The sequence below is a fragment of the Dendrobium catenatum genome, unplaced genomic scaffold (assembly GCF_001605985.2).
Source record: "Dendrobium catenatum unplaced genomic scaffold, ASM160598v2 fragScaff_scaffold_880, whole genome shotgun sequence".
Lineage (NCBI taxonomy): Eukaryota > Viridiplantae > Streptophyta > Magnoliopsida > Asparagales > Orchidaceae > Dendrobium > Dendrobium catenatum.
The window spans coordinates 346,563-362,245 of record NW_021319342.1 but is presented as its reverse complement, the minus strand read 5'-3'; the positions used below and the strand labels follow the sequence as shown (position 1 = coordinate 362,245).

The 15,683-nt window shown below is 33.9% G+C and overlaps 1 protein-coding gene across 1 annotated transcript; it reads left to right on the top strand.

Annotated features, from left to right (window-relative positions):
• Window positions 1-136: 136 nt before the first annotated feature.
• On the top strand, window positions 137-15,683 carry LOC110112793 (peroxisomal membrane protein PMP22). Its single transcript, XM_020845119.2, has 7 exons — window positions 137-312; window positions 391-489; window positions 6,235-6,336; window positions 12,242-12,317; window positions 14,870-14,940; window positions 15,021-15,106; window positions 15,294-15,683. Exons 1-7 carry the CDS (start codon window positions 241-243, stop codon window positions 15,340-15,342), a joined length of 555 nt encoding a protein of 184 aa, XP_020700778.1. The 5' UTR covers window positions 137-240; the 3' UTR covers window positions 15,343-15,683.

The window sequence follows — 15,683 nt, the reverse complement described above, 5'->3', positions numbered from 1 at the left end:
ATAAAGCAGATGAGAAAGAGAATAGTCCTGAGTAGAAATACCTTTAAAGCCTCTCTCCTCAAGAAGGTTAGAAAAAGAATCCATAACCAAAAGCTGCCTTGGGCTGGTAGCTGATTTACTCCAGAGAGAGCACGAGGCGAGTCCCGTCAGAATTGGGCTCGTAGCTCTCAATTACCGGTCGGCGGTCGTCGCTTCCCTCTCATCCCCTAAAATTAACGGAGGAAATAGGTATTCGTGATAATGGCTGCGGTGGCAAAGAAGGGATGGGAGCAGTACATGCTTCAGCTCCAGCTTCATCCGCTTAGGACTAAGGTTCTTTTTTATTTTTCTCGATGAAGAATCATTTGATATTTTGATGGCAGTGTTTCTTTATGTATTGCCGGCTTACAGGCTATCACCGCTGGCGTTTTGGCTGGAATCAGCGATTCTGTGGCGCAGAAACTGTCCGGTCTTCAGAGGATTCAACTTCGGAGGCTTCTATTGAAAGTAGTAAGCCAGCCAGACCTTTGAAGATTGTTTTTTTAGTTTGATTGGCTAGCATAGTTATATATAGAGTTGGCTGAGTGAGTATGGGGTCATCTGTAGATTTTTTTTTTGTGATTCCGTGAAGGCGGATTCAAGGAGAGGATATGACAAGGAAATGCAAGGAGTTTGCTTGATAGCTTTCAACTGATGAAGAATGAGATTTGTGAAGAAGAGAAGATGATATGGAACTATGTTGTCATGGTTTGCATATACTCATAAGTAGGGGCGTCAATAAATGACAAGGCACAACAACCTCAAATTTGACTAAAAAATAGGGTTCGCCTTGACTCTATTACTTTAAAGACTCTATTACTTTAAAACTCAATTATTATTATGGTTAGGTTTGACTTAACTTGAATAACCCAAAATGAACTAGAAATCGACCTGATTGCTATTTGAGTTCGTGTTTTGGAAAAAAAAACTAAAAAAAGCCTTTATCCAACCATGCTGGGTCGGCTACTTGGATCCTTTTTTTTCCATTGTGTCATATGAAGAGTCAGATTCTCATTTACATCTAAGAAAAAAAGATTATTTTTTAATACTTTCTAAGAAAGCCTTTTTATGTCCACACACTTTCTTAACATAGGCCGATTATAATACATCTACTTTCTTAACAAGGTCGTCGGAAGACCGACATTTTATGCGATCAAAGGTGACTCTCTCCAATCTTATCTGCCACTGGAGCCACTCTAATCTTTTCACATATATACTCATTTCACATTCTATCTCTAAATATAAATTCATTTATTCACCTGAGCATCTTTGTCTTTGCAACACTTAACTTAATTTAATGCTTCTTTTTTCATGGCTAGCATTATACGCCATAAAGTATTGCAGTCTCACCACTATCTTATAAACTTTTCCCTTAAGTTTGAGGTGTACTTTTTTATCACACAACAAACCCGATGCATTCCCCCACTTCAACTATTTAACTTGAATTCTACTAATAAAATTCCTATCTATTTCACCATAGCTTTGAATAATAGACTTGAGATATCTAAAACATGCATTGTTTTTAATTATTTGATGATCTAATGTCACAATCCTACCATTAGATCTATTACTACTAAAATTATACGCTATGTATTCGATTTTAGATCTACTAAAACGAAAATCTTTAGACTCTAAGGTTGACCTCCATAATTCAAGTTTTTCATCGACTCCCCCTCTAATATTATCAACAAGAAAAAATATCATCAAGAAAAAAACATATACCAAGGTTAATACATCAACAAAAAGCATCATCAACCCCCTTCATAATTTAATTTTTTTATAGTTCACACACTCTTGCTCATCACTTTTATTCTTAAAAATAGAAACCAACACACTCCTTAACTCATTTGACATCTTTTTAGTCTTCAAAATAATATTAAAAGCTTGGTAAGCCAAGAAATTCCTTGATCTCCTAAGCTTTTTACACTTCTATTGGAATATCATCATGTCTTATTATTTTTCACACTTTATTATATTTAAAGCTTCTCCAATTTTGATTTTACTAATATATCAATAAAAATAAAAATTTTTATTTTCATTTACGGTGCTAAAGTCACTAAAGCCAATCATATTATGACAACCTTCATTAAAAAGTTTATTGAAATATCTCATCCACCTTTATTGAACATTTTCTTTTAAGAAAAATACTTTTTGATTTTCATTTTTAATGTACTTCATTTGAAATAAAAGCTAGTTACACATTGTTGAAATAGACATATATCATTAGGTTAAATTGATTATTTTCAGGTTAATTTAGTCATGTTGATAAAAAAAAATGTATGATCCATATAATAAATGAGTTAGATAGGTCAGTTTCAGGTTAGGTTTGTTTAAATTGAGCAGAGTTCTAGTCAAACATGTTGTTCCATGTAATAGATGGGTTGAGTGTGGGTCAAATAGATTTATATTGGGTCAACTTCAGGTCAAACTTGAACTTGACCCCTCAACTTGAATTTACACCCCAAGCTCATAGGACGCTGATGAGGGTTGGTGGTGGAATTTAAATCACTAATGTGATCAATTGGTATATAAGAGACTTTTTTAAGATAATTAGAATTGTAAATCTTAATTTGATGGATTTAATTTAAGTAGAGAGTCAAGTTTATAGAGTTTGGATGGTAGATTAACACTTCCTTGCAATATGTCATTGAAAACACAATTTTCTACCTAATGGTTCTTACTGTCAAGAACTCTAAAAATAGTGAATTTGTACTTGATTTATAGTCAACTTTAATTCTGGATATTTTGATAAGAAATGTACATAACTTGGTAGGTCTAATGTGCTCTAGAAGTAGTGTTGGTCAGTTATGTCCAGAACAGACCAAACTTGAGAATTTGGTTGGGATTTTCTATGGATTAGATGGAATTCAAAAACGTTACTTGGAATATTTCAAAGACTTCCTCAAGATGATATCTGGAGGGCTTGAGATATTTTAATGGAGTTTTAATAAATTTTTTGTGATTTTTTTGTTGACTAAAAATAGGTTACATAATTGAAAAACAAATAGGAAATTAGACTAAGGCTGAACTTTCTCTAGAATTTCGACTATAACAACCTCAAATAAATTTAGGATTATTGACGCATATGATAGATATTAAAGATTTGGAGATTTTGGTCGACTTTTTTTAGATCTTGATTGGTCAAATGCTTCCTAGAGTTGAACTAGTTCAACAAAACCAGAAATATGGCCAACACTTAAAATAGGGATTTGACTTGAATTTTGAGGGAGGGAAAACGATTTGAATTTTTCCAAGATGGAGTACAAACAGTAGAACATAATGATCGAAGATTGCTGTAAAAAAATTAAAACCCTACTCATCAATACAGAGCTCTAAGAGGATCTCCCAATCCTCTTGAGCTGGCCGATCACCAAGCCACCAATTTTTTTGGACTCTTTTTTTTCCAGAACGTGTAAGCAACCAAAAGCTACTTCATTTCAATAAAAGGAAGTTTTTATACAATTAACACTATTTGAAGAGATACATCCCATCATTTAAATTCAAAACAAAGAGGGAATTGGAGTAGAGGAGGGGCCAACCTCTTGCTGGGGCAAATACAAGTGACAGGTAGCTCAAATACAGTAATAAGTATTCATGTAGCTTAATTTAGATAAAACCAAACTGGGGATACTGCATTCATGGCACTGCCCCCATCAAGAACTAATTTGGATATTTTATTCTTACATTCAATAATGATGGAGAAAATACTTCTCATTATCCAATCTTCAGTACTATATGTTGTCAGACATCTTTTATGTTGAGGTCAATTTCTACATGTTGACCTATATTCTCATCAGATAAAGGGTATCATAATAGATTTTTTGTACCTCATCATCAACTCCCCCTTTTTTACCTCTTTCTTATTATCATCTCAGAATGTAATTTTAGCTTTGCACTGATTTTGCATGTCTGTTTTTGTGACACTTGAAGTAAACTATCTCTCTAGGCTTAGAAGATTTTTTTGGTGAAACTCTTATTTGGTTGGGCAGTAGAATATGTAGGTTCAGACTTAGCAGTAAATTTTTTGACATAATAAGATGATGATTGAAAGGATGGATTTTACCCTTTAGATCTAGATGTAGATGCTACCTTCTTATGCTTTTCTAAGAGAAAAGCATAATGAAAAGCATCCCTAGCGGTCTAAGGGACTTGATACTCAACCTCATATCGTATCTCACTCTTAAGACCAATGGCAAACTTATTGGCTAAATGCCATTCCCGATCCGTGCCATTAGTCCTAGCTACTAAATCCTTAAATATGTTTATATATTCTGTCACTTGTATATTGTCTTGCCTAGGGTCATTAACTATTCATGTAGCTTCTTGTCATTAGCTTCTAGAACAGTAATAAGTCTGTAGCATTTCTTCTATCTTTACCCACGTAAGATGGTGTCTTCCTAATCTTTCTTCCTTAATGAAGACATGGTCCAATAAATTTTTGCTTGACCTATGAGTTTCATTTTAGCAAGGATAGTTCTTTGATAACCATCTATTTAGTACTAATCAAAGATTCATTCATTTATGTGTCAATCTAAGAACCTGTTGGGGTCATAGACTCCGTCATATGTAGGAGCATCTATCTTAACTTTCTCGATTGGTTCAAATAAGGTCTCTTGATTTCTAGGGTGGTCATTCCTATGGTTGTTCCTTTATGGTTGTCTTCTGTGATGAATTGGCTCCCTAGGATTTTTCATGAAGTCTTCTATTATTTCAGTGTCTATAGGATTTGGTGCTAATGGAAGAGTTTATATCCTAACATTTAGGTTTTGAACTTGGGTGACTAGGTTGACTATAAACTCTTGAAGCCTTTTAATCTTTTCATTATTTTGTAACCAAAATCTCTTTGTCTTTTTGACTTGTATTACCCACCTATTCATCAAAGGGTTTTAAATTAAGCTTTTAAATCATTCTCCTATGATTTTAACAGTATTATGGGACGTTCATGGGTTTGCATAGAGTTTTGCATGATGACTGCTCAAATTCTAACGATGAACCTTAGTTTGTGATATTGTCATTGACCTTTCTTGGTGCTGCATCACAATTGAGTGTGATGGACAGTTATGGATTCAACAATTAGATACTAACTAGATATGTCTGATAAAGAGTTCCGGATTTTAAAAATAAGAAACACAATCAATAGCACTTAAACTAGTGGAAGAAGAGAGCTAAATGAGAAAGTTGGATGAGATTGAGAGAGCGTAGAATGGTTATGATAAGTGTTGGGGAAATGGAGGAGGGGTTAATATGAAAATGAGGGAGGGGAGAAGTCTTTCATTTGACTGATGACTTCCCCCTTTATTAGTAACATGCATATTAAACGTTGCCCTAAATCATCCTTCAAATTAAAGGCTGGTCAGTGTGTCAGCCTTTAACTAGTCCCATGTTTATTAGTTGGACTGACTTGAACGTTGGGTCAGCTCTGACCCATTGGTGTGTTGGTGTGGGAGGTGGGCTAGGCATGAGGATAAATCGTCGGTCAAGGAAGATTTCTCCTTCCTTTTGATAGGTGATTTTTGGTTGCACATGATGGGGCGAAACCATACTCATTTTCTTAATTTCTTAATAAGAAGTTGGTTTTTTATATGAAAATATTTTAATATCCTTTAAAAATTTGTTTGGTTAAATGCCCAATTTTTTTTCCAAATGCATTCTGCAGATCATTTAGGCTTTTTGAATTGCCATACTTATCATTTCTCATTAAATAATTGTCATGAAGGATGTCATAAACCAATCAAAGTTGTAATTGGCAAGCATTGTTTTTGGTTCAGCATGCATATATATATATATATATATATAAGGGCTATCATTAACTGTGGTTGCAGTAGTTTGCCTAATCGTTTTTCCGTATCAATTTTATTAGGACTTTATTATATTTTGAGTGGTGCTCTTCACACCCATTCTGCTTTGACCGGCCTAAACCTGTGGTCAATCAAAATTGCACTAGAATCTTGGTCGGTCATTAGTTTTACGGTTTGAGGGGACCTGAATTTTTGGAGTTTTAATCTCATTTTTTAAAAGCTTGTTCTGCTATATTTTCCCTATTCTCTTTTTTTTTTTTTCTTTCCAAAATTTATTTCATTAAGAAAATTATTATGTGGATCGAATTTTTTGGTGTTTCTTTCAATGCTGTTTAAAAATATTGTGAATTATTACTTGCAGATTATTAGAGATTATTTGAATGATGAAGTTATATATTGCTAATATTAAGAAATCTAGATATTTGGATTTGCATATGGTGGACCTTTTGGGCATTTCCTGCACAAGCTTTTGGATAAATTATTCAAGGGGAAGAAAGATAACAAAACGGTTGCAAAAAAGGTATGGTTGCGATCTTGAGTTTTATCTTTAAGGATTTTTTTTTTTTAAATTTTTATTTTGTATCTTTAAGGATGGCTTTTGTAAAGGTCGTAGAAATAACAAGATATGATTTACTGATATCAACATGATAAACAACCTCAAATAAATTTAGGATTATTGACGCATATGATAGATATTAAGGATTTTGAGATTTTGGTTGACTTTTTTTAGATTTTGATTGGTCAAATGCTTCCTAGAGTTGAACTAGTTCAACAAAACCAGAAATATGGCCAACACTTAAAAATAGGGATTTGACTTGAATTTTGAGGGAGGGAAAATGATTTGAATTTTCCAAGATGGAGTACAAACAGTAGAACATAATGATCGAAGATTGCTGTAAAAAAATTATAGAAAAATTAAAACCCTACTCATCAATACAGAGCTCTAAGAGGATCTCCCAATCCTCTTGAGCTGGCCGATCACCAAGCCACCAATTTTTTTGGATTTTTTTTCCAGAACGTGTAAGCAACCAAAAGCTACTTCATTTCAATAAAAAGGAAGTTTTTATACAATTAACACTATTTGAAGAGATACATCCCATCATTTAAATTCAAAACAAAGAGGGAATTGGAGTAGAGGAGGGGCCAACCTCTTGCTGGGGCCGGCTAGTAACCATCTATAACCACCCCTAATTCTCACATACACACTAGCAGGTTTGGCCCCTACTTGACTATGACTTAAGCTTAATACATTAAACACTAGTGAATCAAAATACAATCTCTTGAAGTTCATATAATGCAAACAACACCACTTGAAGAAACACTTCCCTTTATTTAAATTAAAAAAAAAAAGGAATTGGAGTGGAGGGAGGGTTCGACCACATTACCACCTACAACCACCCCCAATTCTCACATATACTCTAGCATGGCTGGCCCCTTTGTCTTGATCATGACTCAGGCTTAATATATCAAACACATGCAAAACAAAATACAATTTCTCCAAGTCCATATAATATTAAAAACACCATACACATGAAAGTACATAAAATTATAATACTAAATGCATAAAAATATATAATGATGTAAATCCTTATATTTTCTTCATGACTTGAGCTTCGTGTGCTCTTGTCCTTGTTCTAGTGATAGAACCAAATCCATGTGCTCTTGCTCTAACTCTAGTGGTAGGATCACCTCCATGTGCCACATTATTTCCCTTGGATGTCAAAAAGCTCTTCTTTAAAGTGTTAATGTTCAAGTAATCAACTGCTAAATCTGGTGCCAGCTTCTGCAAAATCTATCCAGTGAGCCAAATGTCCTCTCAGTGAGTGGTTTGTCTATCCACCTCACTAAGAATCTATAATCTTTAAGCCGGTCCTCCTCGCATATGATGATGTGGTACACCTTAAAAAATGAATGTCAGTTTGACTCCGTCAAAGAATGAGTTTGGGTTCCTGCAAAAGAAGTATCCTATGCATTTTTAGGTTGGTTAACTCTTTTATGTGAAATAAAATCTTTCATATTAAAAGCTGAGTTGATAAACATATCTTTAGGCAAATCAATAGCATATGCATTAGTGTCAGTTTTCTTAATCATTTTGAAAGGCCCATATGCTTTAGCTTGTAACTTTCTAACTAATGTGGAAGGATATCTCTTAGGACAAATTTGAATTAACACATGATTCCTAAAGATGAACTTTTAAAAGTTTTATATTTATTTCTAGATTCAATATATTTTATATTTGTAATTTCTAATTGATTCTTTACATTAACATGAAGGCTTTGAAAATCTTTTACAAATATAAATGCAGAATGAAAAAATGCATGTATGAGGATGCTAGCAAGAAGAGTTGGCTTAATTGAATTGCAATCATATATTATTTTCATAAAAGATTACAGCCAAGTCATACTCATATTAAGCATAGTATTTTGAATTTGTTGAATTTGGCCCCTAATTGCATCATATATAATCTTTTATGTCTAATGTAGGTTTTTAGGATGGTGCCTAAAATAATGTGTGGAGTTTTCCTTACTATTATAGTCAGGTTAAATGGATAGAGCTTAAAACTTTATCATTGAATAGAAATAAATAAGTGTTCTCTCTCCTAAAATATATGACATCTCTTTTAAATAATCATGGTCTTCCTAAAAGTACATAGGCTACTTTTATTTGAAGTACATCGCACCATATATTGTCCACATAGCTACCTATCTTAATGGATACTAAATATTTTGATATGATGAGTAATGAAGTGTCATTCAATCAGTTCGCTGTGTATGGCTTTGGATGGGGTTGTGTTTTAAGGTTAGCTCTTGAAAGTGTGTGGATACTGCATTCATGACGCTGCCCCTATCAAGAACTAATTTGGATATTTTATTCTTACATTCAATAATGATGGAGAAAATACTTCTCATTATCCAATCTTCAGTACTATATGTTGTCAGACATCTTTGATGTTGAGGTCAATTTCTACATGTTGACCTATATCCTCATCAGATAAAGGGTTTCATAATTGGTTTTATTGTACCTCATCATCAACTCCCCCTTTTTTACCTCTTTCTTATTATCATCTCATAATATAATTTTAGCTTTGCACTGATTTTGCATATGTGTCTTTTTGTGACACTTGAAGTAAACAATCTCTCTAGGCTTAGAAGATTTTTTTGGTGAAACTCTTATTTGGTTGGGCAGTAGAATATGTAGGTTCAGACTTAGCAGTAAAATTTTTGACATAATAAGATGATGATTGAAAGGATGGATTTGACCCTTTAGATCTAGATGAAGATGCTACCTTCTTATGCTTTTCTAAGAGAAAAGCATAATGAAAAGCATCCTTAGTGGTCTAAGGGACTTGATACTCAACCTCATATCGTATCTCACTCTTAAGACCAATGGCAAACTTATTGGCTAAATTCCATTCCCGATCCGTGCCATTAGTCCTAGCTACTAAATCCTTAAATATGTTTATATATTCTGTCACTTGTATATTGTCTTGCCTAGGGTAATCAACTATTCATGTAGCTTCTTGTCATTAGCTTCTAGAATAGTAATAAGTCTGTAGCATTTCTTCTATCTTCACTCCTAATCTTTCTTACTTAATGAAGACATTGGTCCAATAAATTTTTGCATGACCTATGAGTTTCATTTTAGCAAGGATAGTTATTTGGCAACCATCTATTTAGTACTAATCAAAGAATTCATCCATTTATGTGCCAATCTAAGAACCTGTTGGGGTCATAGACTCCATCATAAGTAGGAGCATCTATCTTAACTTTCTTGATTGGTTCAAATAAGGTCTCTTGATTTCTAGGGTGGTCATTCCTACGGTTGTTCCTATATGGTTGTCTTCTGTGATGAATTGGCTCCCTAGGATTTTTCATGAAGTCTTCTATTATTTCAGTGTCTATAGGATTTGGTGCTAATGGATGAGTTTATATCCTAACATTTAGGTTTTGAACTTGGGTGACCAGGTTGACTATAAACTCTTGAAGCCTTTTAATCTTTTCATTATTTTGTAACCAGAATCTCTGTCTTTTTGACTTGTATTACCCACCTATCCATCAAAGGGCTTTAAATTAAGCTTTTAAATCATTCTCCTATGATTTTAACAGTATTATGGGACGTTCACGGGTTTGCATAGAGTTTTGCATGATGACTGCTCAAATTCTAACGATGGGCCTTAGTTTGTGATATTTTCATTGACCTTTTTTGGTGCTGCATCACAATTGGGTGTGATGGATAGTTATGGATTCAACAATTAGATACTAACTAGATATGTCTGATAAAGAGTTCCGGATTTTAAAAATAAGAAACACAATCAATAACACTTAAACAAGTGGAAGAAGAGAGCTAAATGAGAAAGTTGGATGAGATTGAGAGAGCGTAGAATGGTTATGATAAGTGTTGGGGAAATGGGGGAGCGGTTAATATGAAAATGAGGGAGGGGAGAAGTCTTTCATTTGACTGATGACTTCCCCCTTTATTTGTAACATGCATATTAAACGTTGCCCTAAATCATCCTTCAAATTAAAGGCTGGTCAGTGTGTCAGCCTTTAACTAGTCCCATGTTGATTAGTTGGACGGACTTGAACGTGGGTCAGCTCTGACCCATTGGTGTGTTGGTGTGGGAGGTGGGCTAGGTCATGAGGATAATCGTCGGTCAAGGAAGATTTCTCCTTCCCTTTGATAGGTGATTTTTGGTTGCACATGATGGGGGAAACCATACTCATTTTCTTAATTTCTTAATAAGAAGTTGGTTTTTTATACGAAAATATTTTAATATCCTTTAAAAATTTGTTTGGTTAAATGCCCAATTGTTTTTCCAAATGCATTCTGCAGATCATTTAGGCTTTTTTAATTGCCATACTTATCATTTCTCATTAGATAATTGTCATGAAGGATGTCATAAACCAATCAAAGTTGTAATTGGCAAGCATTGTTTTTGGTTCAGCATTTATGTAGTGTGTGTGTGTGTATATATATGCTTGTATGTGTATAAGGGTTATCTTTAACTGTGGTTGCAGTAGTTTGCCTAATCGTTTTGCCGTATTATTAGGACTTTATTATATTTTGAGTGGTGCTCTTCACACCCATTCTGCCTTGACCGGCCTAAGCCTGTGGTCAATCAAAATTGCACTAGAATCTTGGTCGGCCATTAGTTTTACGGTTTGAGGGGACCTGAATTTTTAGAGTATTAATCTCATTTTTTAAAAACTTGTTCTGCTATATTTTCCTGTTCTTTTTTTTTTTCCAAAATTTATTTCATTAAGAAAATTATTATGTGGATCGAATTTTTTGGTGTTTCTTTCAATGCTGTTTAAAAATATTGTGAATTATTACTTGCAGAGTATTAGAGATTATTTGAATGATGAAGTTATATATTGCTAATATTAAGAAATCTAGATATTTGGATTTGCATATGGTGGACCTTTTGGGCATTTCCTGCACAAGCTTTTGGATAAATTATTCAAGGGGAAGAAAGATAACAAAACGGTTGCAAAAAAGGTATGGTTGCGATCTTGAGTTTTATCTTTAAGGATTTTTTTTTTTTAAATTTTTATTTTGTATCTTTAAGGATGGCTTTTGTAAAGGTCGTAGAAATAACAAGATATGATTTACTGATATCAACATGATAAAAATATTAAGCGAGCTTATCCTTCTGTAGGAGAAGTGATAGTCCCCTAATATAAGGTATGTCCAGCAATTGTACAAACACAAACTAGGTGTGCCATGAAGAGCATTAAGGGAATTTTCTGTACAACAATATATTGTTTTTCCTATAGATTTGAGGTTCTATGAAATTATAGCATCCTGGATCTTTTTTATAGAATAGTGGAGAGGTAGATGTGGGTATTACTTATACAGTTAAATTTTTTATTTAAGATTGTGCCACAAAAGAAAAGATCATAAATATGTGATTTAGCCAGCTATGCCGTATGGGTCCAAATATTGGGCATGGCAAAAGTTATTAATAGCCAAATTGAGCATGACAGAAATGAGAATATTAAGATAGATGTGTGTAAAACTAGGAACATTAGAGCCATGAATGATTATATTAATGAGATGGTTAGAGTAGCATTTATTGAAGATGAGGCATTGCATAATAATTTTAGGTGGTTTGGATATGTACAAATAAAGGTAGAAAATGCATCTCTAAGATGGGTAGATAAAATTAGTGTTGAATGATTAGGAGGAAAGAAGGTTATAACAAACGTAACCCGAATAAAAATTGTGCAATTTTTTTTTGAACAATAGAAGAACACCTATTACAATGTTTAGTATGAAGGGCTGCATAATGGCTATTTATAAAACTGAACCTAAATAATTGGATTAATGCTAGTTGAGATGATGGCGATCTAATTCTGGCTAACTTGGTTTCAAAATGAATTATTCGCCCGACAGATACAAATTTTTGTTCTGTTTTTTTGCAGGTTTTGCTGGAACAGGTGACATCCTCACCTTGGAACAATTTCCTCTTCTTACTATACTACGGTTTGATTGTTGAGGGTATGTTTTTTGGGCCTATGCATTTACACACCCTACATGATAGTTGCCTAAGATATGTTAGTACTGAAATGCTTGCACACAAATTTTCAGTATGCAAAACATGGCGTTGACATGTAGGTGTTTTATTTGCTTGGTTTCTCTCAAATATTAACATCAATCTCCTCCATAGAAAGCTACTACTACTAAGATTGAAAACACCAGCTCCTTCTAAAACTGTTACCGAAACACAGAGACAAAGTTTGAAAAGTTATCTTGATTAAATCAATTCATTTTTTGAATGATGTGCTTTTGTGGTGTTATCCTAAAATTTCTTTATAAGAAATATATTTTCTATTGAGTCAACTTTCTGCATTTTTGTTTCTAACTCCATATCTTTCCCAGATGCAAATAATCATTTTAACTCATTGTCGCTTGTTCAAGTATGTAAACTGGATTAGAAGAATAAAATCTGATGCCTTTTGATATGCCAATCCATTTGTTTTACAGTTAATTTTTTGCTTTTTCAAGTCTTTAATAATAAATGTAGAATATCATATGTTTTGACTTGATGACCTTTGTTTTGCATCTCTTTTTGTTTGGGAAATCGGGCCTGAAATTACTATGGTCAAATTAGAAGAGCTTACCGGTCAAATATTAATTTCAAATTCCAGGTAAACCTGCATCTTTTACAATTAGAGGAAAAAAGCCGTACTTGGACCTTTTGAAATCTTTTGAGGTTTATAAGTTCACACCTGGATGACCAAGAAAAACCCAGCGGCATAATGAAAAAGAATAGGGGCACTACTAAAAAAGCAACAATACACAAAGAACACTACAGGAAAATCGAGCATTACCGGTGGCCAAAATCCGCCAGAAATTAGCCAAATATGTCGGAAATTAGCATTTCCGGCAGTTTTTTGACGGAAAATTTGTTCAACGGTAAATCATGCGTCGGAAAAATGTTACTGGCAAAAAATGATCCGTCGATAAATACGTGTTGGAAAATTCGTCAGAAATTAAATCAACGGATTCTTTTTCATCGGAAAAAAAAAAAAAAAAACATACAACGGCCCAGCTAGTCCGCAAGCATGGCGTACTCTAGGCTCTCGCGACCCTTGCCTGAGCCTGGCCCTCTAGTCTTCAACTCATGCCCGATCGGGTTCTCCTCCTCTATGATATAATTTATATGTAATATTATATATTATAATATATATTAACATATTATATAATATTATATATACATATTATATAATATTATATATATATATATATTATCATTATTAATATAATATTATAATATAAAGCGAGTACCTTGGGTGAGTTTTTAGGACCTGGATCGTAGGGTAAGTCTATGCTGGCGAGTCCTTAGGAACAAGCGGCAAGCTCATAGCAATGTCTGTCAAGTACTCGGGAGTGAAGGGTGAGTCTCTCTTGACGATGACAAGTCAGGGATGAGTCCAACTAGCAAAGTTGTAGTCATAGGTTTCAGAGGTTTGCACTTCTTATAGCTTGAGTGGAGATGTTTGAGGTAGGCGAATTGCCTTAGTCGCGGACAACAGCTGTGGGTGAGCGGGTTTTGTTGGGGCGAGTGATCCTTAGGTCTTGAACATGTTTGGGCGAGTCCTTTGGAGGAGCTTGTTGAGAATGACTACTTATTAATATATTCTTGAAGGATGAGCCTACATGCTACGATAGCTACTGGGGAGAGTAACCGTTTGACCACGGGCTAGTGCCAACTACTCTACGGGGTCACATTCCTTTCAGGTGAGTGACACTTTAACCACGTGTCCCTCTTGATCAAGTTACTTAATGGGAGCCTGCTAGGAGTTACTTACATAGGCATGTATGAGTAAGCATTAAATCTTTTGGTCTAGAAGAAAGTTATTATACATCTAATAATGGAGAAACTAATATTCTTGCTATGTATTTTAAAGAAATTTATTAGAAATTAATCTGACTATCAAATTATTTTCAAAATGACAGTTATGAGCACCTTATGACTTGAGTTTTGAGGATTCACAAGGAAGGTCTCAATGGTCCCTAATGCTCTCTGCCTTTTGTTACATACTGATTCATGGGTTTAGGTTGGAAAATAGTTTTAGGAATAAGTGATGACAAAGTGACACTTCCCTAGTCACCATATTTTTACGTGATCTCTGGGACTAAAAACACCTTTTTAAAGGCATCTTTATGTTAAATCATCTTTGATATTGATGTAAAAAGCACTGAAAATCTTAGCTAAAACCAATATTCACAATTTCAATATTAGCGTTGAAATTAATTACCAACCCAAACTATATTCTTAAGGTTAAAAAGACTAGGAAAATGATTAGATTGAAACTTTGCCCTAAAATTATAGAGAAGATTAGTTTGGCTTATTTTTAGTTTTTAAGCAAATCTAAACAATGAGTGTCATGATTGTGACAACAAATATGTTGGCAACTTTTTATTTTGGGTCGTGTCAAATATTGATACCCCTAATTTCTACTGAGTGCTATATGAGACCCACTAGTGCAAACTTCACAATGTGTTCATTTTGCTTTGACCTTGATACCATATCTCATGCACTGCAGGAAGACCCTGGCCTCAAGTTAAAAACAAAATTAAGAAAGATTATCCCTCAGTGCAGCTGACATCATGGATGGTATGCTACTTCTCTATCTTCCCAATGATGATTATATTGAGTTATTTTAAAACTGAACACTTCGTATGTACTGTATTCAGTTTTGGCCTGCAGTAGGTTGGATAAATCATCAGTACATGCCGCTTCAGCTCCGTGTTATATTCCATAGCTGTGTTGCATGCTGCTGGTACTTTCTTAATCCCAATGATTTAGGCTTCGTTTTGGACGGCTTTTTTTTCTGCTGTTTGAATAACTTTTTAGTATAAAAAATTAAACTTTTAATACTAAAAAGTTGCTTTAAGAAACACTAAGAAAGCCTTCCCAAACAAAGCCTCAGTTAAGTTAACGTAGCTCTTAAATCTTTCTTGTTTCAGGGGAATTTTTCTGAATCTTAGAGCCAGGACTATGGTCTTGAGCAAGTGAAGGCACTGCCATTTCAGTTACTTGGAAGCAAATCACAGTTCGACAGTGTTAAAATACTCATATTATTATTCAGTGATAATTGGTATGTTCCAACAATGGCATCGCAGCACTCCAGGTTTCTCTTTCTCCAATTGATTAGTTCTTCTGCCTATCTTATGTAAGTTGTTTTCTTATTGTTATTATTTGGACTGCTTAAACTATTGTAATGCATCAAATATTTATTTATTGCGTTTTGGCATGTGAATATTTTCCTCTATAATTTCTCATAATATTCTCATCAAATTTGTCAAAATGTGAAATATTGTCATCATTAGCAGTCAAATAGACAATATTATCGTTAA

What these genes read in the sequence shown, in the direction of transcription:
- LOC110112793 (XM_020845119.2), top strand. Translation starts at nt 241, where the DNA reads ATGGCTGCGGTGGCAAAGAAGGGATGGGAGCAGTACATGCTTCAGCTC. An exon ending in ACAAAACGGTTGCAAAAAAG is followed by an intron (nt 6,337 to 12,241) that starts GTATGGTTGCGA and finishes GTTTTTTTGCAG; the next exon opens with GTTTTGCTGGAACAGGTGAC. An exon ending in AGCTGTGTTGCATGCTGCTG is followed by an intron (nt 15,107 to 15,293) that starts GTACTTTCTTAA and finishes TTCTTGTTTCAG; the next exon opens with GGGAATTTTTCTGAATCTTA.